The 27,655-nt window shown below is 46.2% G+C and overlaps 1 protein-coding gene across 10 annotated transcripts in view; it reads left to right on the top strand.

The window, feature by feature from the left end:
- The window catches only part of TENM4 (teneurin transmembrane protein 4), an 826,321-nt gene that overhangs the window by 591,206 nt on the left and 207,460 nt on the right, over positions 1–27,655 (top strand). For 9 of the 10 annotated variants that reach the window (XM_043875712.1, XM_043875667.1, XM_043875688.1 and 6 more), the window contains one exon: positions 22,101–22,271. The exons of the other annotated variant lie outside the window; for it this stretch is intronic. In XM_043875712.1, coding sequence (XP_043731647.1) covers positions 22,101–22,271 — 171 coding nt within the window. The remainder of the gene's footprint in view (positions 1–22,100; positions 22,272–27,655) is intronic. 10 annotated transcript variants of the gene reach the window in all.

The following is a 27,655-nucleotide window of genomic DNA, read 5'->3' as shown; positions in this document are numbered from 1 at the left end:
AAAGGAGGAGTCTCTTGCTGGTGGCCTCGGGAAACTGCTGCTACCTGTCCCTGGACCTCAGTTATCTCAACCGAGGATGGGGTGGGGGTAACTGATCCTTATAGGTCCTTTCCAGTCTGCAAATTGGTGCTCCAGGAAATTGAGCCAAAGCACTGAGGCTGCAGTCCCAAGTGTGGGCTGTAGCAGCCTTTGGGTAACTGCAGAACATTCCAACATGCTCCAAAACCATGAGGGACTCTGTTAAAATTAGGTTCCATTTTTCACCTCCACCAGCAGCTGACTTGAATTGGAAAAAAAAAATCAGAATCCTTGTTCAAAGTGGTGATAATTTAATTTATAAGTGAGAATGTTGTAGCGCTTAATTGACACTTTTCAAAAGGCAGCTTCTGGAGAGCATTGCTGGTTGGGATATTATTGCAGTTCGTGGTCTGCAAGAGCTTGAGTCATCCAGCTCTTCAAGTCATCTGGGCAGTACTGATCGAGGTGGACTCGGGCACTCAGAGTGACTTGCACAGACTTGAGCAGCCTCCCTCATGCAGGCGTGGGCCAGGCACACCTGTGCTCCATGACTTCCTCATGGCAGCAGCACAAGCAGGAGGAGTCTTAGATTTCCCTTCCTGTTTGGTAGCGTGGTCTCCCATCCTCATGTCTTATTCTCTGCTGCAGTTGTTGTTCAGTCACTCAGTCGTGTCTGACTCTTTGTGACCCCATGGACTGCAGCACTTCAGGCTTCCCTGTCCTTCACTGTCTCCTGGAGTTTGCTCAAACTCATGTTCATTGAGTTGATGATGCCATCCAACCATCTCATCCTATGTGTCCCCCTTCTCCTCCTGCCCTCAATCTTTCCTCAAATCAGGGTCTTTTCCAGTGAGTCAGCTCTTTGCATCAGGTGGCCAAAGTGTTGGAGCTTCAGCTTCAGCATCAGTCTTTCAAGTCAATCTTCAGGGTTGATTTCCTTTAGGATGGACTGGTTTGAGCTCCTTGCTGTCTGTGGGACTCTCAAGAGCCTTCTCCAACACCACAGTCTGAAAGCATCAGTTCCTCAGTGCTAAGCTTGCTTTGTAGTCCAACTTTCACGTCTATACATGACTACTAGAAAAACCATAGGTTTGACTATAAGGACCTTTGTTGGCAAAGTGATGTTTCTGCTTTTTAATACACTATCTAGGCTGTCTTGGCTGCAGACTCTGTCCCAACACAGTGCTTGGCACAGAGTAGGTGTGCTCAGTGAGATATAACTGAACCAAAGACTTGCAAGATGGTAAAATCTGCCAAGGCGTTTCTAGGCAGAATGGTGTGGGCACAAGCGTGGTGGCAGAAGTGTGCATTTTATGTGCTAGGCCTCGGGTGCGGGTGAAATGGATGTGAAATGAAGAGAGGAAGCATCAGAGACAGAACCAGGGCGACTGTAGCCCCTGCTGCCCCACGGTTATGCCCACTTGGCTCAGTTCCTGCCATATCAGGGTCTCAGATGCCACTGGCTTCCTAAGCACAGGCCTGCTGCACTCTGGGCCCGGGTGGTGGTAGTGAGCAGTAAGGCTCATCTTCTCCCCTTTCTCTTCGGCTTCGCATCAGGCCTTTTGGATAGAAGCCATAGATTTAGCTTTATGGCCCAAAGAATGGGAAACAGAGATGATTGAACCTGATCTTTTAGGAGGAGGAAAAAGTGAGAAAGTTACAGAATCCTGTAAAGATACAGGATCCTGTATTAAAGGCTTTCTCTCCAAGATTGTTTCCTTCATGCTGCTCTGTGGGAATTACTAATAGCAAGATGTATATAGATTGTTCTCTTTATGGCAGACCCCAGACACATATCCTTCAACCCCCCAAAAGGAGGATTTGAGGAGGCCAGCATGGCCCCCTGCAGTTGCCTGCAAGGCCAGCTCGTGGGGGAGAGGGCAGGCTTGCTCTATGGGACTAACAAGGGCAGAAGAGGCACTCAGGGTGAGAATGGGGGGAAGGCTGACTCTGGCCCGATGAGAACAGGCTCCTCTCAGAGACAACGGCCTGTGCGGGTGGGCTGCCTGTGTCTGCAGCCAGAGGGGAGACTCAAGTGTCGCAGCTCCGCAAATCAGTGGCTCCCGTCCACATCATACTTCTGCCGTGACTTCCAATGCCACCCACGCCAGGACCTGATCTCCTTCAGATGAGTTTCTGCACCTGTAAAATCAGAATAAACAGCCAGGACTAGCTGAAGTGATTAAGTCATTCAACGTGCTTTAGCTCAACATGAAAGAAAATTGTCCGTCTTGCAGACCTCCCGCCTTCCCCACCCTCGTTTATCCTCCCCTTGGCAGAACCCCACCAGGAGCCAGAGCTCAAGGGAACCCACTCGTCCAGACCATGTGGGTCGGCCCCCAGGGCACAGAGCAGCGGGGAGAAGGATAGGGTCTGCAGGGTGAACGGATAGCATCAGTCTCCCCACTCTTCAGTGTTCTTGCCCTAGCAGTGTTCAGGGCTCTAGACTAGGGTTGAGACCCACACCACACTCAGGTGTATCTCCCTTACCTGTGCACCCACTCAGCCACCAGGCCCTGACTGCCTGTTTTAAAAATCAGATTTATTGAGATACAATTTACATATAGAAAATTAATGCTTTTTAGGCATCCCATGCTATGAATTCTGACAGTGTTGTGTGACCATCACTACATCAACACAGAATATTTCCATCACCCTAAAGGTTCCCTTTGTCAAATCAGTCCTCTCTCTTCATCCTCAGACTCCGGCAACCACTCATCTAGTCCCCATCTCCACAGTTTTAGGTACCATCTTTGAGATGTGAAGCAAAGAAGTGATGTATTTACTGGACTCAAAGATCAGGTGTTACCTATCATAACCTTCAAGCTGTAAGGCTTCTAAGTGTTGTTGAGAAAATTTTAACATATAATTTTAGAATTCAAGATATGAAGGCAAAGAGCTAAAACATTTTAGGTTTCTCTATGTGTTATACTTGACCTCCTTAGAGGACTGCAGCCAAGACCACCATGTCGTCAGCATGAATCCACAAGTGTAAGTCCTCCTCCCTTTTTCATCTTTTAAGGAACATATTTCTAAGTGTTAACACAAAAATATCATTCTAGTCAAGTTTGATACGTCTTTCATATTTGTGCCATTATTATATCATTGCTTTCCTCTATTTCCAACTGTTTGCTGTTATAAACAGCACTTCAGTGATGAGAAAGAAAGAAAACCTGCTTTTTTTCTTTTTTCACTGACTTTGGGGAGGAGGTGTTTCCCTGAGCAGGATTTCTGGTGAAGCTCTCGTGACTCAACTGCTAAGGGCCCCTCAGAAGGATAGGACTGAATCCCTGGGTCTCCAGCTAAGTATCCAGTTTCCCTGCCCGTCTGGGGCTTTGTGTCTGCTCTTGGGTCAGCTGGTCCAACGAGTGTAGGTCAGGGAGGTTACAAGTGGCCCTGAGACCCAGAGAGGTAAAGGAGCTTCATTTGTGGAGGGGACCACCTGCCTTCTCTCAGTCAGTCCCTTCCAAAAACTTAGCTCATGTGTCCCTTTCTCAGCGAAACTCCTCTAATGACCTCACACTAGGCCAGGAATCCAGTCATATGCACTCACAGTGCCAGGAGCCTCACCATCATCGAAGCTGGGGCCTGGGTCTTAGACCGGCTCAGCTCCGTCTCCACTGAGACTGTAAGCTCCGTGGGGGCGGGAGTGATTTCTGTCTTGCCCAGCGCTGTGGCCACAGCTTCTTGTACCAGCACGTGGCAGGATGTAGCCTGTGTTCAGCAAAAGTTTGTTGAAGGAGAGAGAGGGGGTGAGGATGTTGAAACCAGAACCCAGCGGATATTGCAAGGCGTGGAGTAGAGGGAGAGAAAATGGTAAGCATAGAAGCTTAGGTTCTTACAGGGATCAGAGACCAGAAGTCCAGAGGCAGGGAGATCATAGAAGAGTGAAAAGCAGTTACCGGAAGCTAAGGGAAGGGGGAGCCGGGGGTGACGTGAGGCACAGACCTGGCGATGGACCCTCGTCTGTGCCTTCCAGCTGTGAGACTGGAGTGAGAACCTTGCCCTCTGAGCCTCGGTGTCCTCCTCCTGTGAAAGCAGATAATAGGCTGTTGCGAGGAGGCTGCTCAAGGCTGACTTAGAGCTATAGGCTGGGCACCTGCTTCTTTCTAACAAGAGCCGCTAGTGAATGAACTCCGTCTTCCCCTCCCGCCAGCAAGCAAGGTATGTTGAATGTGAGGGCCAAACTGTCCTCAGTTTGGAAATGTCTCAAAAAAGAAAGGACCCAAGTTTATTAGTATATTCATGTTTTTTAACAACGGCAGCTACAGAGACTGACAGAGACAGCACACCCTTCCCAGGACTTGCGGGGGCGGGGGGGAGGGGCTTGCCCCATGAGTAGTTCCGAGGCCCCTGAAGAGACAACATAGCTCATGGTCGGTCAGGGACCAAACTGTGTATCCAGAATCCTCCTTCCCCAGCTGCACCCTGGGTGTGTGGAAGAAGAATTGATTTTTCCAGATTTTTAGCATCCTTGGAAAGAACCTCTCCCCAAGTCCTGGTTTCTATTCTGAACTAATTACTGTGAAATAACATAATTTAATTGCACTTAGATGCAGAGAGAAAGTGAGAATGGTCTCCCTGATGGCTGTTTTTCCACTATTGTAAACACCTAGTTATAGAGGAGAGGTAGTACACTCAGGGCTGACTTAGAGCTATAGGCTGGGGACAGAGATGAGGAAACCCAGCCAAGCGGCTCTTCATTGCGGGAGCGTGGGGTGGGGGGCGTTGGGGGCAGAAAAAGAGAGGAGCAGGGAAGGGGAGAGGAGGTGAGTTGGCCGTAAAAAGCGCAGGGTGTCCTTCCTTCTACCAGTAAAACAATGAAACCACTAGACGGCTTCATCCTTCTAAAGACAGCAATGTAGTCTTAAGAGCAAAAGCCACAGACTTTATCTTCTAGTCCTGCTCACACAAGTTTCTCCATCCCTCCGCATCTTGGTTTTCTCATGGGTAGTTTTGTCCATTAATATCCAAGAGGTGCCTTGAGCATTAAGAGGCAGAGTGTCTACAAAGGGTCCAGCCGGGTGGGTGGTGCCTGGTAGGCGCTGAGGATATGTGGGTCTCACTCTTCCAGGCAGCTGGATCACTCAGAGATTTGAGCCTCTCTCAGATTCAGCAGCCTAGGGCCATGTGCACATGCAGGGACTTCAAGTTATCTGGGATGAAGTAGAGGGAGCTTCCGAAGACTGAGGTTTGAGATGGCGAGGAGCATTCACTGAGCCTGTCCGCAGGGCTGTGTCCTGGGCTACAGGGACCGACAAAGCCAGATAAGCTAGCATCACTGCCTCGAGTCTTCCGTGGCTTCATGGAAAGCCAGATGCGTAAGGAGCTGAAGGCAATCGTAGACAGGTGATAAAAGCATGTTACTGGAGTTTGAACCTTATCCCTGTGGGAGTCCAAAGGAGAGAGCAATTCATCCCAGCCAGGAAGATCAGATAAAATTTCCCAAGGCATTGAGCCTTGTAAAGCAAGGAAAATACTGAAAGAGAAGCTAGGAATGGCTTTCTGGAAGATGGAACAGTCCAAACAAAGGCAAGGGACGCTAGATAGAAATGTTGGCTGTTTTTGGCACCTATCTCAGAAGACTGTGTTAAAATACCCATTTGTGCTTTGGACTTACCACGGGCCTCGGTCTCTCTGTTACTGAAGGCTCTCAGTGAGGAATTGCAGAAACCACGGGGACTGCAGGAGGACGCAGGCTTGCCTCCCCGCTTAGAGCAGAGGCTCCACTGGGCGGATGCCTAAGAAATCCCTTGCCTTCACATGAGGCCTTTCAAACCCATTAATTATCCCCAGTGTCCCTGCACTGTAGATTATTAACTGCATTTTTTTTTTAATCCTGCAAACGTCAGATATGGAAACTGAGGCCTGCTGCAATTAAATTACTTGTTTACCTGGAAGGACAGCTAAGTCATGGAGCTGGGTATGGAAACCAGGTTTTCTGATTCCAAGCCCTGTGTTCTGTAATCAGACCATGCTGGCTCTCAGAGCCCCCCTCCGATGCCTTCCCCTGCTGCCGCTCTCCATCCCTGAGGCCCAGAGCAAACAAGGGGGACTTTGCCATCCTCTCCAGGGATGTCCTCTGCCCCTCCCGCCCCCTTCCCTACCATGCCTCCTCTGATCTAACAGAGGTGGCAGCTCACATGCATCAGGAGCTAAGCACGTGCCAGGCATGTTCTGCTACATGTGTTTCTCATTTAAGCTTTCAATGATCCTACCCATCCAACAGACATTTTTCAAGCACCAGCCATGTGCTGAGCTTCCCGGGTACCCGAGCTTCTCAGATGGTACAGAATCTGCCTGCAATGTAGGAGAGAGACCTGGGTTCAATCCCTGGATTGGGAAGATCCCTTGGAGGGGGGCATGGCAACCCACTCCCGTATTCTTGCCTGGAGAGTCCCCATGGACAGAGGAGTCTGGCGGGCTACAGTCCATGGGGTTGCAAAGAGTCGGACACATCTGAGCGAGTAAGCACAGCACAGCCATGTGCCAGGTTCCGTTCTGGTTTTATTCCCATTTCATAGATGAGAAACTAAGGCCTGAGGAGAACAAGTCAGTTGTCCAAGGCCACGTCTCTAGTGAGTACGAGAGCCGGAATTCGCCCCAGAGCCTGCCTTCTTCACAGTTTGCTCTACAATTCCCATAGCTGGAGTTGGGCTGGGGTGGGCCTGGTGTGGTTTTACCGATCTGAACTGCTGAGAGGATGCAGGGAGCTCCTTACTAAAGAGAGAAATTACCTTTTCTTATGGAAGAAAACGGAGCATCCACACACCCCCCCACACACACACCCACCCTGGGACACGTCTTGTGCCAGGATTGCCATGGGTACCCATGGCATTGAGTGGAGCTGTGGTGTGCACGCAGAGTGCTCCAGGGTTGGAGAGCAGCGGAGGCCCAGATGACGTCACGGACCTCAATACACACTGCTTATTGAGCCCTAGCCCCTCGTGTTATCTGATTCGCTGTCCTCCAGGCTTCATGGGGCTGTGGCATTAGCTTGTCACCAGTGTAACATTTCATTTCAGAGGAGGCCTTTCCTGCTGGTGTTTGGCAGATAGCTAGATTTATTGCACCTTTGAGCCTGAAGTTAGATTTTGCTCATAGCCTCCGGTGGGGGAAGAGGAAAAAAAAAATGCCAGTATCATTAATTGTGCTCTGGCCTGCATTTCATCACATTGTCCTAAATTTTACCATTCAGGCCATCTGTAGAATTTTACAGCAAGACAGGCTCATTGGACTCATGTGTGTCTTAGTGTGTGAGTCTCTCTGTGTATATGAGCACATATATGATTCTGCCCACCATGCAGGCAAAAAGGATATTTGAGAGGAGGTAGAATGGTGGGGTAGCAAAGACTCAAAGGAGAATTTTAGAAGTAGCATTTTTCTTTACCTGAAAACTCCTCTTTGGAAACTTGTTTATGCACCCTCACTTTTCTGTAAAGCATTAAATTCATTAAATTGTACTGTGCATATCCCTACTTGCATCAGTCTGGGGCTGCGTAGGAAGTTTCCCATGAAAATCTTTGCATTAGTCTGTGTATTAAACCTGGGTGTTCTTTCTTTCATTGATTAGGCAACATAATAATAATGTCTTATATTTTCAATACACTTGATAATCTATGAAGGACTTTCCTTAAATTTAATCCTTATAAGAACCGCAGGAGATGATTTTATGTTCTTTCCCTTTCTACAGATGAAAACACTGAGGATCAGAGTGGTTAGGTAACTTGCCTCTGGATGCGTAGCCAGTTAAGGCAAGAGCTGGGAGCCTGGCTCTCTCTACAGACCTGGGCATATAGGTGGAGAGCAGAGCCATGAAGTGCCAGGAGCACCTGGACACAGGCTGTCAGGGCGGTGTGCACAGGAGAGGTGTGGCGTAATGGCTAGGAACCAGGGCAGACGGCAGGGCAGAGGGCCCTTTTGGCCATGGGCTATGGTGGAAATTCTCACAGAAGATGTTAAGGTTTGAAGTAGGCCTTGAAGAATAGGAGAATGATCTTAAAAATAAGGAAGGTAATAGCCATTCCACACTGAGGCATTGCATCAGTGAAGCCTGGGAGGATGCTGGGAGCTCCTTACTAAAGAGAGAAATTACCTTTTCTTATGGAAGAAAATGGAGCATCCACTTTCTTAGATGGACAGGAGTGTTCAAGGAACAGGAGAAACCCACACAAATAGAGGCTCCAGGAGAGGGAGAAGCCATGAGGAGTGTCAGGTCCTGGACTTGACAAGCCTTCCAAATGCTGGAGATTTCTAGCCTCATGAAAAATATCACCAACAGAGTTTGAGCAGTAAGGCAGGTCCACATAATAATGAGATGATCTCTCTTATTTTCCATTTTTGTCATTTCCACAGTTTCACATCTAACCAGAAAGGCAGTGTGTGTATGGTGGTTGGGGGTGGATTCTGGGCAATCTGGATTCAGTTCAGATCTGAAGTGACTCTCTGCCTCTTACAAAATGTGTGACCTTGGGCAAGTTGTTGGACCTCTTAGAGCCTTAGTCTCCTCATCTTGCAAGTGAGGATAACAGTAGTACCTACAGTGTAGTGCTTTTTCGAGGATTAACTGATGATAGCTTCCCTGGTGGCTCAGATGAAAGCATCTGCCTATAATGCAGGAGACACGGGTTCAATCTCTGGGCTAGGAAGATCCCCTGGAGAAAGGAATGGCCACCCACTCCTATTCTCCTGTTCTTGCCTGGGAAATCCCATGGACAAAGGAACCTGGTGGGCTACAGTCTATGGGGTCTCAAAGAGACAGACACGTTTATCAAGCACTGAGCATAGTGCTTGGTATCGTTAATGACAGCAGCTGCTGTTACCATCATCAACACGGTACCTGGAACTCCGGGCTGTCCTAAACTTCCTAGCCAAAGGGCTGAGCCAAACCAGGGGTCCCTAGAATATCCAAGAACTGAGTGCCTGTTTCTGTGCACAGACAGGGCACAGAGGCAAGAAAATGTAGTCTAATTCCAAAGAGCTAGAAAACACTCCCATGGGCAGGAGACTGGGAAGCGGTGGGGAATAAAAGAGGGACACTGCACACTGTTCCATGAGAGTTTAAAACACTCTTTCAAAACGCTTCTCATTATGAAGAAATAGCAGCCCTCGTTACAAAGCCAGGTGGCAGACTCAGTGTTAAGCTGTCCGCCCTCATTCTTCCCACTGAACTGACTGTTCCGGAGGGGAAAGGCCTATCCTAATAATATATACACAAATTAAAACTCCATTTAGAGGTACAGCGGGGACCACCTCCTAATTGACTTTGATCACTGGGAAAAAAAAAAAAGACAGTTACGTGGTTGGTTTGCCAAAAGAAACCAGACGATGGGCGGATGCCTCGTGGAGCCCTGTGACAGGACATTTCTCTAGTAGCTATGGAAATGGAACCTAGCAACAGGCACATCCTCCCGCTCGAGCTCCCAAGGCGGAACCAAGCCCCTGGTTGCTTCGGCCCCGATTGATGATTCAGTGGAGGGCACAAGGCCTCACACGGGAGAGGCTAGTCCTTGGCTAAGTTGAGACACCTTTTATAGAAATACTTTAGATGGCCTGGTGAATAGCTTTGCTTGCAAGCCCCGCAGGAAGGGAACCTAGAGAGCTCCAGGCCAGCCTTCCGCCTACTCCAGGGAAATGACAGGCGCTTTCCCGGGTTTCCCAGGCTGGCCGTGTCGCTCTGCCAGGGCAGGGCTGGCTTCACACCCCAGCAGAGCAGCTGGATGGGCCTGTGACCCCGGGGTGTCTCTGCTTCCTGGACCCTTAGTGACACCTTGAGTTTGAAGGGGAGGTGGTGTGTCTTCCGCTGCATGGAGTCGCAGTGACATCGCTTCCTTGACTGCTCTGTTGGCCATGATTTGCTCAGAAGCAGCATGTTGTTCTGATCAGGATGGCAGGGAGGCCTGCCCTGGGCTCTGACAGTGGTCTGCAAAGAACTCAGGGCATGGCGTGACCCAGAACCCAGGTTTGGATCTTGGTGCCGCCATGACGAGTGGCACAATGATGGATGATTCTGGACCTTGGTTTTCTAGAGATACAAGATCAGGTTAATAATATGTACTTGGTCACTCTGTTTTGAGGTCCTCGTAATCCATAAAGTGGAGACACAATCTTCCTTATAAAGTGGTGGGATTAAACAAGGCAATGAATGTGCACCCTCCAGCACTGTCAGGCCCATGGAGCAATGTTTAATAAAGGGAGCTGTTATTGTCTGAGTAATAGTCCTAATTACGTCTGTCTCCTTCCTTTCCTCTGTTTCTTCTTCTCTCCTGTGGGCCGGATGCTGGGGGCTTGGTGGAGACAAGAACATGATCCCTGCCTTGGAGGGAGGGCCTCCTGGTGGGCTGACATCACCTGCCCCAGGGGTTCATTCACCCTACTTTAGGCTCAAGAAGATGACTCCTCTGGTCTGAGAGTGCAGCCCCTGTTGGAGGCACAAGCCCTGCGGGCGGCTTTCCTGCTCTCACAGGATTTTCTGCTGTGACTCAGTGCCAGCGTCATTTAGCAGAAAGGACTCCCAGTGAGTTCAGAGACTTCGGCTCAGCATCGTTCCAGGCTCTGCCCCCGTGCCCCAATCCCAGTGAGTGGGACTCAAGTTCAGTCAGAGCAACATCCATACCCCCCCCAACAGCCGCCAACCAGAGCAAAAACTCAAAAGAGTTCTCCACTTCTTCAAGAAATCTCCTTACTTCACTTTCTCAGTGAGAACCTTAATATACACTGCAGATGATGGTGATGATGCTACCAACATAGACGGCAGCCCTCTGGTAAGTCAATTTGAGCAAATGCCACGCAGCACAATAAGCTCATGAAATACATTCTTTCCTTTCATCTTCACAAGAGTTCTTTGGAGCTAGACATTATTATCACCATTTTATAGAGGAAGACCCCCGAGACTCAGAAGAGTTGAATAGCAGGAATGAAGTCACACAACTGTAAACACAAGAATCAGAAACAGAACCCAGGGCTGCGTGGCTATGAAGGCTGTGCTTGTGACCACTGTGTTTCACGCCTTCCATTTTCTTGTGTCTGGAAGCAGCACCGCAGGGCAGGGAGAGGTTGGATTACTGTGCTGAGGTCCGTCCAAGGGGTGGTGGAGGTGGCCAACCCCTAGACTAGTCATGCATGGAAGAGGTCTTAGTAGAGCCCGTTGGGTGAAAGGTGCCCCGAGAAGACAGCTTTCTAATTCCATTACTGCAATAATAGCTGTTTACTCCATTCTGTACAAATTAGATTCCAGCCCCGGTTCCCCTACAACTTGCCGTGTCACCAGTTTTCAGCGCCCTCCAGTTAAATTGACCTCTCATCTCTGTGCTGACAGTGGGTGTGCCCACCCCCCACCCCCCCGCTTCTCTAGCACCCATCCCCTCCTCAACTTGTTTCACAGAAATATCGAGCGGCTGCCAGCAAATCCTTGCTGAAAGGCCTCTCCCCACAGCAATTGCGTGGTGCAGAAAAATGATTAAGTGTGCCAGAGTCCATTCTCCAGAAAACACTTAATTTGGGGGTGAGAGACAGTAACCCTGATTGTTGCAGTCAGGTTTATCCAGAGATGGGAAGAAAGGCAGTATATTTACTTGATTTAAAATTAGCCCCACGTAGTCACCAGTAGGATCCTGTCAGGCAGCTTTATAGTGATTCCGCTTTTAAAAACTGTTTTATCCATTGGGCAAATATCTCTCGCTCTTTTGCCCAAAGACTGGCAACTGATGGGAGCAAGGTAGTGAGACGGCCCTCAATTCAAAGGAATTTGCAGTTGGCATTTTTGCAGTTGGCATGAGAGGGAAATTAAGGGCCATGTGTGGAGAGAAGGAAAGGTGATGGCCAGAGTTGGCTTAAACAGGTCTTTCAAGGGATCTCGAATTTAGGAAAATCAGAGCAAAATGACAGCGATGATGACAGCTGCCATTTGCTTTGTTTGTACTGTATGCCAGCCACAGTTCTAAACAGGTTACGTGTGTTATTCCATTTAATCCTTTAATGTAACATTGCTATCTGTTTTACAAATAGAGAAACTGAGACTCAGAAAGGCAAAGTCATTTATCCAGAATCAGGACCCTAGTAAGTGATATAGCTCTGAAGGCTCCTGATAGACCCCCACTTGAGGACTGATTCTGCCAGTCACTTACTTGAGTTTGCACGGTTTTGACTGTGGAGGTCAGCCATGCCTGTGGCAGTCAGGGTGTAAACATGGAAAGTATCTTGGGAGGTGTCTTTAGGCAGATCATGTAGCCTCTATGAGCCTCCCCTTTCTTCACTTGTGAAATGGGAATACTGATCATTTTCTCAAGGTTTATGTAAGGACTGAATGAAATATCGTATGGAATTCCCCTTGCCTAAATGTCTGACCTGTGGCATAGACTCAAAACAAGAATTTCCCCTCTCTGCTCTATCATCGTTTTTCTATCTCTTGCTCCTCCTGAGACTGGGTTGTGGAACTTCCTTTTTAATGTAAACAGCATGGAAATGAGTTTGGAAATCAGTGCAGAAAATGTGTCACTCATCCTACACTGTGATTCAAAGCCTGATGTCATTTTTATATATGTCTTTCTAGATTTTTTTTTTATAAACATACTATGCATGCAGAAAAATGCAATTTTGTGTCCTACCTTTCTTCCCCCTTAAAATTACATGATAAGCATTTGCCCTCATTGCTCATTGTCAGTTCAGTTCAGTTCAGTTTCTCAGTCATGTCTCACTCTTTGCAATCCCATGGACTGCAGCACACCAGGCTTCCCTGTCCATCACCAACTCCCAGAGGCTACTCAAACTCATGTCCATTGCATTGGTGATGTCATCCAACCATCTCATTCTCTGTTGTCCCTTCTCCTCCTGTTTCAATCTTTCCCAGCATCAGGGTCTTTTCCAGTGAGTCAGCTCTTCGCATCAAGTGGCCAAAGTATTGGAGTTTCAGCTTTAGCATCAGTCTTTCCAATGAACACCAGGACTGATCTCCTTTAGGATGGAGTGGTTGGATCTCCTTGCAGTCTGAGGGACTCTCAAAAGTCTTCTCCCAACACCACAGTTCAAAAGCATCAATTCGGCGCTCAGCTTTCTTTATAGTCCAATTATCACATCCATACATGACTACTTGAAAAACCATAGCTTTGACTAGACAGACCTTTGTTGGTAAAGTAATGTCTCTGCTTTTTAATATGCTGTCTAGGTTGGTCATAGCTTTTCTTCCAAGGAGCAAATGTCTTTTAATTTCATGGCTGCAATCACCATCTGCAGTGATTTTAGAGCCCCAAGAAAATAAAGTCTGTCACTGTTTCCATTGTTTCCCCATCTATTTGCCATGAAGTGATGGGACCAGATGCTATGATCTTAGTTTTCTGAAAGTTGAGTTTTAAGCCAACTTTTTTCACTCTCCTCCTTCACTTTCGTCAAGAGGGTGTTTAGTTCTTCACTTTCTGCCATAAGGGTGGTGTCATCTGTGTATCTGAGATTATTGATATTTCTCCCAGCAATCTTGATTCCAGCTTGTGCTTCATCCAGCCCGGCATTTTGCATGATGTACTCTGCATAGAAGTTAAATAAGCAAGGTGACAATATACAACCTTGATGTACTCCTTTCCCGATTTGGAACCAGTCTGTTGTTCCATGTCCAGTTCTAACTGTTCCTTCTTGACCTGCATACAGACTTCTCAGGAGGCAGGTCGGGTGGTCAGGTATTCCCATCTGTTGAAGAATTTTCCAGTTTGTTGTGATCCAGTCAAAGGCTTTGGCATAGTCGATAAAGCAAAAATAGATGTTTTTCTGGAACTCTCGCTTTTTCAATGATCCAACGGACGTTGGCAATTTGATCTTTTGTTCCTCTGCCTTTTCTAAATCCAGCTTGAACATCTGGAAGTTCATGGTTCATGTTCATGAAACCTGGCTTGGAGAATTGTGAGCATCACTTTGCTAATGTGTGAGATGAGTGCAATTTTGCGGTAGTTTGAGCATTCTTTGGCATTGCCTTTCTTTGGGATTGAAATGAAAACTGACTTTTTCTAGTCCTGTGGCCACTGCTGAGTTTTCCAGATTTGCTGGCATATTGAGGGCATCACTTTCACAGCATCATCTTTTAGGAGTATCAGTTATTTTTTCATAATGATTAGCTTACATTCCATCCAGTACCTGTATCATACTTTAGCTCAGTCATTCTCCTGTTTTAAGACATCTCGGTTGCTTCTGATTTTCTTGATAATACACTGCAGTATACATCTTTGTGTATGTAACTTCTAAGCTTGAAACCTTTGAATATTGTGGCTTTGGTGCAAAACCAGGAGTAGAACTTGGGGAATGAAACACTGTCATTTTGTGGCTGTTGTTGTTTTGCCTTTTTGTTTTGTGCTTTCCACCTTACAGGGCCATAAATAAGAGAACTCCAATGAGTTACATTTTACAGAAATGATGCTATTTAAAAACAGACAACAAGCAATTGGGCACTAACATAAAACAGAAAAGTAGGTAGCCATGCAGCTTGGTTGGGTCCCGCTGCCTTTTGAAGCCAAAAAAAAAAATGCCCCTGGAGCCAACACTTTCTTGATTAGAGTTTCATCTCTAATCACTACCTGGAGCTGCTAATCCACAAGTGCAAGTGGCTTTGTGCTTTCCATTTGGGAAAGGGAAGCGTCGTGTGACAGTAGAACCTCTCCTGTGCTTACATCGGTGACGCCTGCAAAATGACTTTGTTAATTGCCTCCTGCTGGCTGGGTGCTGGGGGTGGGGGAGACTGTCAACATCAGAACATCTATTGAGCGTTTTTCTTAAAAATGTCAAGATGGAGCTTGCACTTTCTCAGCCTTCTCTCATGTCTTGCTGGGCAGGAAAAGGCGACTGGAAAATGTCAGCCCTGGGATCAGAGGGACCAGAACTGAGGGAATAAGAAAATTCTCCCACCCTAGCTCCTGGCTTTTAGAAATCATTAACATTTCAACGTGGGTGATCCTGTGAACTCACTACCTTTCCACAACCTTTTTCTGAACTCTTTAACATCTTTTCACCTTTTTATTTAATTATAAACTAGTTTAAAGGGAACGCCAGCATCACGTTCCTTATTTAGATCACTTTCCATGTACTTGGGAGAGTTTTGTACAAACAGTTACATAAATACCGCAGGGTATAATTTAGATAATCCTGTGATGTACATTGATGGTTACCATTAATTCCTCTGGAAAAGGGGATTACGATGATTATAAATTATACTGTTTCAGTAGCTTGGTCTTAAAGCAGAGTGAAGAGGACCGGGTATACTTCTGAGCCTTTTGGGATACTTGGTTATTACTTCCAAGTCCTCGATAGCATGCATTGACTGCTGTCCACAGTTTTAAATGAGGGCTGCTGTGGGGTAAGAAATATTATCACCATGGGGACCCCCACAGATTCATTTCAGCCTTTATTTGCTGGTAACTTTATATTACCCATTTTAATCTTCTATTTAAAGTAAACTGTGTTAAAAGAGGAATCTTGGCTGGGGAACACAGACTCCTGAGTTTGAAATTTTACCTCAAACTTACACCAGCTCTGTGGTGTTAGGTAACTTACTCTGAAGTATATCAAAAATATATCCCCATAGCTCAGTTTCTTTTCAGCTCTGTTCCCTGGTGGTCCCAGATTACCGTGGCTTGAAGCAGGGCTTGGGTTCCTGGCCAGAGATTGAGGTCACGTCACATTAGTGAGAGCACCGAATCCTAGCCACTAGACTCGTGGTGACAAGACCCTGGCCCTTCAGCTTTGCAGGAAAAGAACTCCCACAAAGATGGAAAGCAGTGAAACAAGTATTTACTAGGAGGAAAAGAGAGGACAGTGTGTGCGGATAGACACACACTGAGAGAGATTCACGCCCTGGTGGTGGTTTGAATCACTTTTATGGGGCATGTCTTCCTGGTTTCCTTTGGCCCATCATTTCGCTTTGCCTAGCTCTGAGTCTGTATTTGGTATACCTCAGGATCCTCCCCTGTGTGCATGCTCATCTCTTAACCAAGACGAACTCTAGCAAAGAGACTTATGGGTAGTTGACATCATTTACTATGAGGTTGGACTATAAAGAAAGCTGAGCGCTGAAGAATTGATGCTTTTGAACTGTGGTGTTGGAGAAGACTCTTGAGAGTCCCTTGGACTGTAAGGACATCCAACTACTCCATCCTAAAGGAGATCAGTCCTAGGTGTTCATTGGAAGGACTGATGTTGAAGCTGAAACTATAACACTTTGGTCACCTGATGCGAAGAGCTGACTCATTGGAAAAAACTCTGATGCTGGGAGGGATTGGGAGCAGGAGGAGAAGGGGATGACAGAGGATAAGATGGTTGGATGACATCACCGACTCAATGGACATGGGTGTGGGCAGACTCCGGGAGATGGTGATGGACAGGGAGGCCTGGCGTGCTGTGGTCCATGGGGTCGCAAAGCGTCGGACACGACTGAGCGACTGAACTGAACTATGAGGTAACACCCCTCTCTTTTGACCTTCAAGGAGTCTTTCTGCACACGTGTAGTTGGGAAGGTCTCCTTGACTTTGAGAATGAGGAATGTGTGGTCTTTTATCTCTTATCCAGGCAGGGCCCAGCCTCCTCCCTCATCCTGCTTTTATGGAGTTTCTGCTTTCAGGAAGTTTCTGTCCACAGGGGAGAAGCTGTGCAGCCTGGAGCCCAGCCGTCTCCTGCCTCAGTTACGTTGTACCCACGTGCCAGTGGTTTTTCAACCCATCTTTCCATGAGGATTACACTGATTACTATAAATTAAGAATTTGGCATGTAGTGTGCAGTCCAGTTGGGCTTCCCAGGTGGCACTAGTGGTAAAGAACCCGCCTGCCAGTTCAGGAGACGTAAGAGACCTGGGTTTGATCCCTGGGTCGGGAAGATTCCCTGGAGGAGGAAATGGCAATGCACTCCTCCAGTATTCTTGTCTGGAGAATCCCCATGGTCAGAGGAGCCTGGCGGGCTACAGTCCATAGGGTTGCAAAAAGTCGGATGTGACTGAAGTGACTTAGCATACATGCATGTATGCACTCCGGTTTATACCAGGTTTTGAGTTACTGTTGTTTTTATTGTTATCAAGGACAAAGAAAAATGGTTGCTTGAGCTTATGTTTTCTTTGGACAGTCTCTGACCAAGTAAGCTTTGTGTGCTTTGGGAAGAGGAGAACAGAGCAAACCATTTTCCTTCCTTCTCTCTTTTCATTGGGTGTAAAGTTGACCACCCATCAAACAGCACAGTAGAAGAACTGAGGGGTCCCTAGCATGACATATTTAAGACTGGATCGCAGGTTAAAGGCCCCTTTCATTCTGGCGCTAAGATGACATGACTGGTAGAACTTGGCTTCTCTGACTCTGTATCCTTCTCCTCTCTTTACATCTTACCTTCTAGCTGGCCATTTCCCAGCCCAGTTTTGGTGGCCCCATACTCACTTGCCTCCCCACCAGCCTCCAGAATTATTTCTGGAGGACTGTGTCTCCTGAGAGTCCAGTTACAGCTGGATCCAGACCTGGCTTCCCCTGCTGGTTTCCAGGAGCTCATCTTCTGCAGATTGACTGAAAGACCTGCCAGCCTCACAGCTGTGGGGGCCTCTATTTATGATCACCGGGTGGGGGTGGGGGGCAAGGCTGAGAAGAAGGGGTGCCTACTGGCTCCTCTAGGTTTCCTGCCGTCAGCCTTCCCCGTCCAGTGGTGGACTGCTGTGCCCTAGTTAACTGTCTTGGAACGTCAGATCTTGTGATCATTTTTCACCTGGAATACTTTTTCCACTGGCTTTTCTTCCCCCTCCGCCTACTTTTTTTTTTTTTAAAGGAAGAACTTGCTTTTGCATCTCATTAAAATACGAGGTAGCTTTGACAATAAAAATGTTTCTCTTCACAAAGCTGTGAGAGTCTATTCATCGTGGGATTAGTTAATTCTCCTGACCTTTTGACAAGACGGCTCTTTTGCACACTTAGATGAGATAATTGATTCTAACAGGGAACTAAGCCCTGCTCATTTAACTGCATATATCTGAGTTGTCCGCAGTTCAGGCAATTTCTCCATTACCTTTGGAGTTGCCAATAAATAGATTGACACAGTAAGAAGGTAAGCAGAAATGTGAGCTAATTCAGCCTTGGAAGTAGCAGCACAGTCACTTCTAACAGGCAGGTGAGTTTTATTATTATTGAAAACTGCAGAGGGACAGTAAGGAGCAATTTGAAGCGCTTCCCTGAGTGTTTGGTACCTAAAAGGTGCTCCATAAATGTGAGCTACTGTTTTATCAGTCTCATTGACAGTATGAATATAATGCTTATAAAATACAGCAATCACACATGGGTACAGTTTATAATACACTTTGCCATATATTATCACACAAAGCAAAATTGTTAGTCATTCAGTCGTGTCTGATTCTTTTCGACCCCATGAACTGTAGCCCGCCAGGCTCCTCCATCCTTGGGATTTTCCAGGCAAAAATACTGGTGTGGGTTGCCATTTCCTTTTCTCAGAGATCTTCCCGACCCAGGGACCAAACCCAGATCTCCTGCATTGCAGGCAGATTCTTTACCTTCTGAGCCACCGGGGAGCCCGTATTACCACACAGAAAGAAGAAAGTGAAAGTGAGCTCGTTTCTGACTCTTTGCGACCACATGGACTATAGCCTACCAGGCTCCTTCATCCATGGGATTTTCCAGGCAAGAGAACTGGAGTGGATTGCCATTTCCTTCTCCAGGGGATCTTCTCAACTCAGGGATCGAACCCGGGACTCCCACATTGCAGGCAGACGCTTTACCATCTGAGCCACCAGGGAAGCCCTATATTACCACATATGATGTAATAATTCTTTGAAATATTTTTATCCTCACTTCTCAGATGAGAATACGGTAGCTAGGAAGTGGCAGTTAGGATTCAAAGGCAGTTTTCTTGCCCTTGGTCCAGCACACTTTCCCCTGCATCATAGTAACCAAAGAGAAAGCAGAGGGTCAGATGGCATCTCTGGTACCAGTGTACACGGTCCTGGTTAAGCCAAACTTGTGTGTGTCCTCGGTGGGTTTTGTTTGTACCAAGAGTCGGAAGGTTGTGCTATGCTCCACTCTTCTCTACAGGTTTTTGCATCTTGAAGACAGTCACACAACCGCTCAAGACCACCATCAGTGACCATTCCACAAACTGAGGCTAAATAGCACAACTTTCTGTCTACTTCACAGGATCCTCTGTTGCTGCCTTAAAAAGACATGTAAGAGGCTTAGAGTCAGCTTGCTGTGTAAAGGAGGGTGTCTTTATAATGCCCACCCACCTTGTTGGATAAAGCTAGTGAGAGGCAGAATGGCAGAGTGGGGAGAGCCTGACTCTTCTAGCCAGGGAGGGAGATGGTTTGTGATTTCAGGATTTAAAGAGTTTGGGATTCTAGGCTAGACTCTGCCACTTGTTAGCCATTTAACCTCCCATGTAAATTGAAGTCTGTGTGTCTTAGTGTCTTTTCATCGGCAAAAATGGGATTATCACCTTCTAGGCCTGCTGTGAGAATTAAAGGAAATACTGTATTCACTGCTCTTAGCACATTGCCTGGCACATGGAAAACACTCAAGAAATCATAGTTTCATAATTATCATAATTTTAATTAACCTTCTGAGTGAATTAAGTATGCACATCTGTAAATTGGGTCTGGTAGAGTTGGGTGAGGATTAGAGGTAATGTATGCAAATTACCCAGGATACCACCTAGCAAGCCGTTGGTCCTCTGTGAAAACAATTACAGTGGGCCTTCATATCTCTTGTCGATTGGTCCCTTGCTGTCTTCCTCTGGCCCTCTTAGCGGTCAGTCACTGCCGCCTCTGGGCCTTCTCATCCTTCTGAATGTACTTTGTTACTTGTCCATCTCCTCCACCTCTGAACTCTTGGAAGCAGGGACTGTCTGATTTGGTTCTGGCTCAGCCCCGGGTCCTGGCTTTTAGAAAATGTGCGTCAACTGAGCAAAGGAGTGACACTGGGCACGAGATGCTGTGGAGTCAGGGGCCGGAGTACTTCACTCTGTACGTAGGGAACCAGAGGAGGCCTCCCAGAGGGGTACGTGTGGACTGTTGATAAGGCTCACGTTTTAGATCCTGAATGGGATTTAAGCAGACATTTTGTACCGGCTCACAAACCTTTTTGGAAACATGCTGCCTAGAGCACTGTATATCGCAAGGCACAGTGTCCGTTCTTCGGTGTCTACTGATCTCTTCTAGATTGCTGCAGAAGACTATTTAGCAGTTGCTACACTGCAAAAACATTTTTAAAACAGAAATGCATGCATGTAAATCAAAATCACAGAATTGCCCAAAATCACAAAAATGCAGAAAATCAAAGTGTACAACAGATATGCAATGAAATGTAAAATGTAAATCTGTCCCCTTTCCCAGGCCCTTAACATCTCTTCCTTTACAGAGTGCACCCACTGTTACCAGTGTCTTTCATACCCTTCCAGACTCTGTATACAGGATCTTTTTTTTTTTTTAACCCAAAGGTAGTATATCAAAGGCCTTCGGGCTGCAGTATCTGTGGATTACAGGCTTAGTTGCTCCGAGACATGTGGAATCTCCCCAGACCACGATGAAACCCACGTCCCCTGCATTGGCAGGTAGATTCACATCCACTGTACTACCAGGAAGTCCCTCCGTTTGTATTTTTGTCCTCAGCATGTGCTAAATCGCTTCAGTTGTGTCTGGCTCTGTGCATCCCTATGGCCTGTAGCCTGCCAGGCTCCTCTGTCCGTGAGATTCTCCAGGCAGGAATCCTGGAGGTGCATTACTGTTCTGCATGTTACCATTTTCCTTCCCGAAAAATGTGTAAAAAAGTTTTCTCATTCTTTTTTATGGTTGCACAGTATATTGTATGGGCTTCCCCAGTGGCTCAGCAGGTGAAGAATCTGCCTGCAATGCAGCAGACACAGGAGATGTGGGTTCGATCCCTGGGTGGGAAGATCCCCTGGAGGAGAAAATGGCAACCACTCCAATATTCTTGCCTGGGAAGTCCCATGGACAGAGGAGTCTTGCATGGTGTAGTCCATGGGGTCACAAAGAGTCAGACACAGCTCAGCGACTAAGCACACACACAGTATATTGGATAAATATACTTATCTGGCTCCTTATTTGTGGACTGGTTTCCAATGTTTATGGCTTCCCTGGTGGCTCAGCTGGTAAAAATCTGCCTATAATGCAGGAGACCTGGGCTCGATCCCTGGGTCGGGAAGATCCCCGGGAGAAGGGAACAGCTACCCACTCCAGTGTTCTGGCCTGGGAAATTCCATGGACTGCATAGTCCATGGGGTCGCAAGGAGTCGGACATGACTGAGCGACTTTCACTTTACTGTGTGTTGCTATTACAAGCAATGCTGTAGTGAATAGCCTTGTGTGCACCTCATTTTGTGTGCATGTGAGCGTATCTGGGGGAGAACTGGAATCTCTGGGCTCCAGAGTAAAGGGTATGGGTATTTTATTTTGTATTTGTCAAATTGCCCTCTCTGTAAGGTCTGTACCAGCTTATGCGCACACGAAACCAGCTGAGTACCAGAGTGCTTGTTTCCTGTTCTCTTCCAATACTGTGTATTTTCAGCCTTCTAAAAATCTTTGCCAAACCATATGTGAAAAACAGAATTTCAAAGTTTAACTTCTATTTCTTCTACCCTGAGTAACGTGTAGAGAGTCTTTTCATACAACCGAGAGCCAGGTGCTTTTCTTATTCTGTAAACTGTCCATCTCCTATGCCTATTCTCGTACTGGGTGGCTGGACTTTGCTTATTGTTTGTAACCGTTATTTTTGTATTAAGGAAATTAAGCCTTGGTGATACAAGTTGCCGTTTTCCCCCGTAGATTGTTATTTTTAATCTTTTGAAGCAAAAGCAAAAGGCCTAGACCTCCTGAAAGTCCCCCCATCCTGCCCCTCTCCCTCCGCCCCTAGACTGTGAGCCCTTGAGGGCAGGGTCTGTGCCCGGGTCAGCCCTGCGGCCCAGTCCCCCTCCATAGCGCCCAGAGCTCTCTGCAGGGGCTCCGTGTTGAACTGAACTGAATTCCCGTGCTCCCCACCCCACCCACCCTCCCCTATGGCTTGGGAGTCCCGTTTCCGCCTCCAGCAGAAAAAGATGACTTTTCTCATTGCTCACCACAGCCATGCACCTGTTTGGCCTAAACTGGCACCTGCAGCCGATGGAGGGGCAGATGTATGAGATCACGGAGGACACAGCCAGCAGTTGGCCTGTGCCGACGGACGTCTCCCTGTATCCCTCAGGGGGCACTGGTTTAGAGATCCCTGACAGGAAAGGCAAAGGAGCCACGGAAGGTAGGGTTGCTGTGTTGTTCGTGTCGTGAGTCCTCTGTGTCTGCCTTTGAGCCGAGGAGACCGCCATCCTGCGCGCCATGTGCCTGACTCACAGCTCCATGCCCCGCTGCTTCCTCCATCCCCCCGCACGCCACGCCGCTGCCGGGCCACCCGTGTCTTTACCGCAGTTCCTTGTCACTGTGAGCTCATCGCGGGGCTGGGGCAGGGCTCATGGTGCTCCGCGGCATCCCATCCCATACCTCGAGGGCAGCATCGTGGGCTTTCACACTGCTGGGCGGCCGTCTTTGATGGTGTGGGATCATGATACGCCTTCCTTCCGGGACAGCCTCGTGGCATGAATGGGTGTCTCTTGGAGTGGGGTGTGGCAAGGTGGGTAGAGGGTGTGGTGTCCAGGAAATACCCTTGGACCTGTGGTTTAAGGGAAACACCAGTCCCACTGTTCTAGCGTTTTCCTACCGTATGGGCTTGAGCAAGTCACTTAACTTTCCTGAGCTTGTTCCTCATCTGCAGTTGCAGTAATCATCAGTGTTTGTACAGTGTGTTTGTTCAAAGCTTTTTGTGAAGCTCATTTCATGTTTAATCCTCACAGAGATCCTGTGAAGTAAGTATAATTGTTTACAGCCATTTTTGATGCAAAAACTAAGGATCACATAGATTAAGTGACTTGGCCAGAGTCACACCACCAGTAAATATTGGAATTTGGGACATGAGCCCAGGTCTGTGTGGCCACAGGGCTCTTGCTGTCTCCATAAGTTGCCGTACCTGACTCACCTCGTAGTTATAAGACCCTGAAGGAGATGTGATTAAGAAAACTCATTGTACAATAAGACCCAGATGTTTCTGTATTAATGATGAAAGTGGTGGTGACATTTGGGGTTTGGCATTCTTGAATGCAACGTCCATAGACCCATTTTCTGAATTTCTTAGGGGTCTTTCTAACATGCCATCAACATATTGATAAATTCTGTCACTATCAGCCAGGAGTGGAAGACCCACAAGAACTGGTACCAGCGAGGAAGTCTGAGCTCATGGGCCAGGCTGGTTGTCATTCTAGGAAGTGTGACCATCCATTCTCATGTGACCCACTTTTTTTTTCTTCTGGTGTTACCCCAGTCAGCAGAGTGGTCACAGCTGCCCCCAGTCTTCACTGCCTTTCCCCTTATCTCAGTTAACTTTGGGTTGTGGCTTCTGAGCTTCCCTGTCCTTTTAAGAGTTTGTCTTCTAGTAATCAGTTTGGTTAATAAGGTAGCATATGGCTAGTCAGAGCAGTTATTCATGACCTCTGAATGGTCTTGAAGTCCAAAATCAACTCTTGACCAATGACCATCTTTAAGGAAACTGAGGGCATTTCCACAGAGCCAAATCAGAATCTCTGCCTGCTATTTTGATGGGCAAAGCCACTCTTCTTCTTTATAAAGATTTTAAGACTTAAGACATTGAATAACTTACACTTGCTTTGCACCTTAATAGGATATGGAGGGAGCATGGATGGGGTCATGGGAAGAACTCTGGGTTAGGAGTCTAGAACCCTGAGTTCAGGTTCAGCTGCTGCCACTCGTGATGCCCTTAAGCAAATCCCTTGAAAGACTTTCTCGGCTTCATATTCCTCCTCATTAAAAGGAGGTGATTGATCTATTTTATCTTTAAGGTCCACTCTAATTCACAAGCTCTACATGTGAAATTAGTAATAGAATCATCACATGATTAACCAGATTCTTCTTTAGAAGTTTTTTCAGGTTGGCCCTGTCCATGGTCCTGCCTGTTCCCTTGTGTCAGCTTACAGTGTCAGATGCCATAAGTGAATACCATAAATGACAACTGTCTTTAGATTAGCATCAACAAATGCAGATTTAAGATATGTGTAACCCTCAAAGATCTCATTTGGAAAAATGTGGATTTTCTGTATAATCTCTATCAAACTTTTTTTAAACAAGTTTTTTTAAACAAGACCTGGGTCTAATCTAAAATCTCCCACTCTAATGAAATTAGTTTGCGGATTGTTTAGATTTTGCTTTGTTTTTCCTAAGGAGCAGGAGGTGCAGATAAGAGATAAAATTGTACCAGTTTATTGGTTTACTCTCATTGGAATATTTTTGCTTAAAGGGATTATCTGTCATTACTAATGCAATTGGAAATCCTGTTTACAAAACCCCAAAATGCAGTGTGATGCTGTAAAGTGGTCAGCATCAAAAGCAATTACTGTGACAAAAAAATACATCGGTCTGGAGAAACAGAGGACAAAGCTTCCCAGAGTTTATGTGAGACTATCACAGGGTTCTTAATTTCTTTTGCCTTGGTCAAAGCAGTGTCTACTCAGTTTATGTTTTTAACTGTGATGTTAACAATCTAGTTCCTAAGACATATCTCAAGTGGGAAAGCCTCTAACCCTGATGTGAGCACACATTTCCTGTCCCTTCTGAGGGTATCAGAGGAGAGAGCTGGTTCCAGAATTAAGATTAGAGCCCCATTGTACAGTGATGGGGAAGCAATGTGGTAGAAAGATGACATGGAACTGGACAGTCCAGGGTTTGCGTCTTGGTCTGGACACTTATTGGCTCTGTCACTCCATTTCCTATGGCCTTAGTTTCCTCATCTGTGGAACAAGGATGGCTCATACCTATCTTTCCAAAGACTGGTTTTGAGGAGGTATTCAACACATGTGAGTTCCTTTTCTTCTTATTCATTTAAATCCCAAGCCATTCCATGTCTGTCATTAGAAATCTCAGAATTCCAGACTAATTAATATTTTCTCCTCAAAGATTCTACAGAGTTTGGGGCATTCTTGAATATTCTTAAAGGGTGTATATTTTTTAATTATACAAATGAAGTATAGGATGAACCCAGTATTTTAAAGGCTCATCATGTCTCTGAGGGTAACATCAAACTGCAATGTATCCTGTATTTTCGAAGTGGCTATAACCATTTCAGAGCTGTCATGGGATGGAAACCAAATACAGCAGCTTTCCGAAGTAAAACCACAAGAACTTATGTTATGCATTAATGGAGAAAGGGGGAAAAGCATTGAATAAACAAGCATTTCTGATGGTTTAATTGGTGGGCTAGGTTAGCATTTTCTTCTTTCTGCAATGAAATCAAAATTGCCCATCAGTTTGAACCATGCAAATTGCTGCATACAGGCTCAGCTGGGCTCTCAGCTTATTTTGATAACCAAATAAATTTCAAACAGTTGCTAAGGAAACTAAAGAATTCTTTGTGCGAGTTATTGCATTGAAAAGAATCAAAAAAGGTAGAGGGAGGGGGAGAATGATGGTTGGTTAGGAATTTAGACCCTATATGGATAAATCTCAGTTCAAGAAAATAAAGACTGTGAATTTGGGAAGTGCATGGGATCTCAGTTCTTCCAGCTCTCCCTTATTTTTGACTGAGCTAGCCAGTCATTTCAGCAGTTTGTTGAGAAAATTCTTTTAGACACGATTGTGTATTTCCAGAGCATTGCTCTGAGAAGCCTAAATTTGTATGTCTTTGTACAGAAAAGGACTGTTACCAGTAGAATCTGCCTTGTGAAGCCTAATCATGCTGTTGGGGGTCCCTAATTCTGAGTTAAGCTCTTTGTACTTTGTTAAGCCTCTGGGGCACTCACTGATTGTATAGTGTCCTTAGGAATGTTTGAAATACTTTTTTCCCTTTAACTTTGGGGTCTGTGTGTGGATCCTAGTTCATAAAAACTGTCAATGTTTTGTATACCAGGATGGCTGGAAGTTCTCTAGTGGGCCTTGGTATCTAGCCTGCTAGGACTGTGAATTAAATCAGATGTTTACTCTTAAAGAGGGTTAATGTACTCTGCTACCATTGAAAAGACCTTTGAAGAGTTTTAATTAATAATTTATCAATTTGATGTTCTGAGAAGCCATATTCTAATAAATAAAGAGGCACCCCAGATGGCTTCATCTCTGAATGGTTTTTTTTTTTTTCCTTGCATTCTGAGCCTTAGTATATAGATTTTAGTAATGTGAGGATTAAGTGTATCAATGTATGTAAAAATGCCCGGTACATAGTTGGAATTTATTGAATTAGTACTGCTACATCTACCTTTATTGCTATTGCTACTACTGATATTTGTCATTATTATTGTGTTCCAGAATGTAGGTATGGATAAAAAGAGTTATAGACAGGACTTTTCACCTCCACCTGCCTCTACCCTCTGCTTCCTCTCCCTAGTCTACCACTGGTGGGTGTTGTAGAATATTTTCTATCTTGGTGCTCAGAATTAAGAGTGAAGACACTTAGGTTATAAGATCTGGAGAGAGAAAGACAGTAAGGGTTTTTAAAAGACAGGAAAGGGTGAAGGTGGTTTCACTCCGAACAACCCTTAGCCCAGCCAGCATCATGCCTCTTTCCCACCAGCCGCAGGTACTCGGCAGGCTCCAGGCCCCTCCTCCCAGAAACTTTCATCTCCTCCCTAGGGAGAGTCAATGTGGGGACCACTGGAGACCGGTAGGAAAGATGATAAAGGTTAGATTCCAAGATGGGTACAGTCTTTCCCCTCTCAAACTTTTCCTTTAGACGAGGCCATGGCCCCTTCCCTTAAGGATCTGGACAGGGTGACTTCTGGAACAAGACTTTTGAACCTAAGCTCCAAATCCTAAGCTCCATCATAGAAACTGCATAAAAATAAGCTCAAGACTCCTAATTCCTAATTCTTTCAGCCAAGAAAGTCAGGGTCCTGGTGGAGTGCTGTGCCCTAGACCAGAATTTACTGTTTTTATATCATGGTATACACACCAAATATAAATTTTATAATTTTCCCCCCCATTTTGGCCAGCTTTGGTGAAATAGTTGAGTGCTAGAAAAGACTATTCCCTTTTTGCCACTCCTCTCGGGTAAGAGCCAATTTATGTATGCCTCTTGGGCCTGCAGACCTCTGGAAAGTCTCTGAACTTGACCTCTGCCCTGTGAAACTAAAAGCTTGGCTAATTCAATAGCTGTCTCCGAAAAACATGCTCACTGGAGGGGAAATGAACAGTACAGGGTTCTCCAACAGCATGCCAAAAAGTGGAAGAAGTTTTCATTATTTATTCTCAGACATAGGAATTATTTGAATGCAGACAATTCTCAAATCCCATCAGCTCTGACTCCTGCCCACTCACAAAGGAAATGAGGTCTTGGAATTGGGAGTCTCCAGCTAATTTTTGTGCAGTTTCTAGGAGTAAAAAGCTCAGAACTCATCCTGCTTATGTGTCGTACCTCCCTCTTAGTTCTGCTTCCCTGACAGAATTATAGGCTGAAGGGTAAACTGTTTTTCTACCTGGACTATAAAAGGATTGTGGAGTTGGGAACCCCAAAGTCAGATAAGGAAGAATGTGAAAATGATTCTCTTCCATCTTAATGCTTTGTGAATTTGGCTTCTGTCTTTGAACTTTGAA

The sequence above is a fragment of the Cervus elaphus genome, chromosome 2, assembly GCF_910594005.1.
Source record: "Cervus elaphus chromosome 2, mCerEla1.1, whole genome shotgun sequence".
Lineage (NCBI taxonomy): Eukaryota > Metazoa > Chordata > Mammalia > Artiodactyla > Cervidae > Cervus > Cervus elaphus.
The sequence above is the reverse complement of the archived record's forward strand: the minus strand, read 5'-3'. Positions and strand labels throughout refer to the sequence as shown.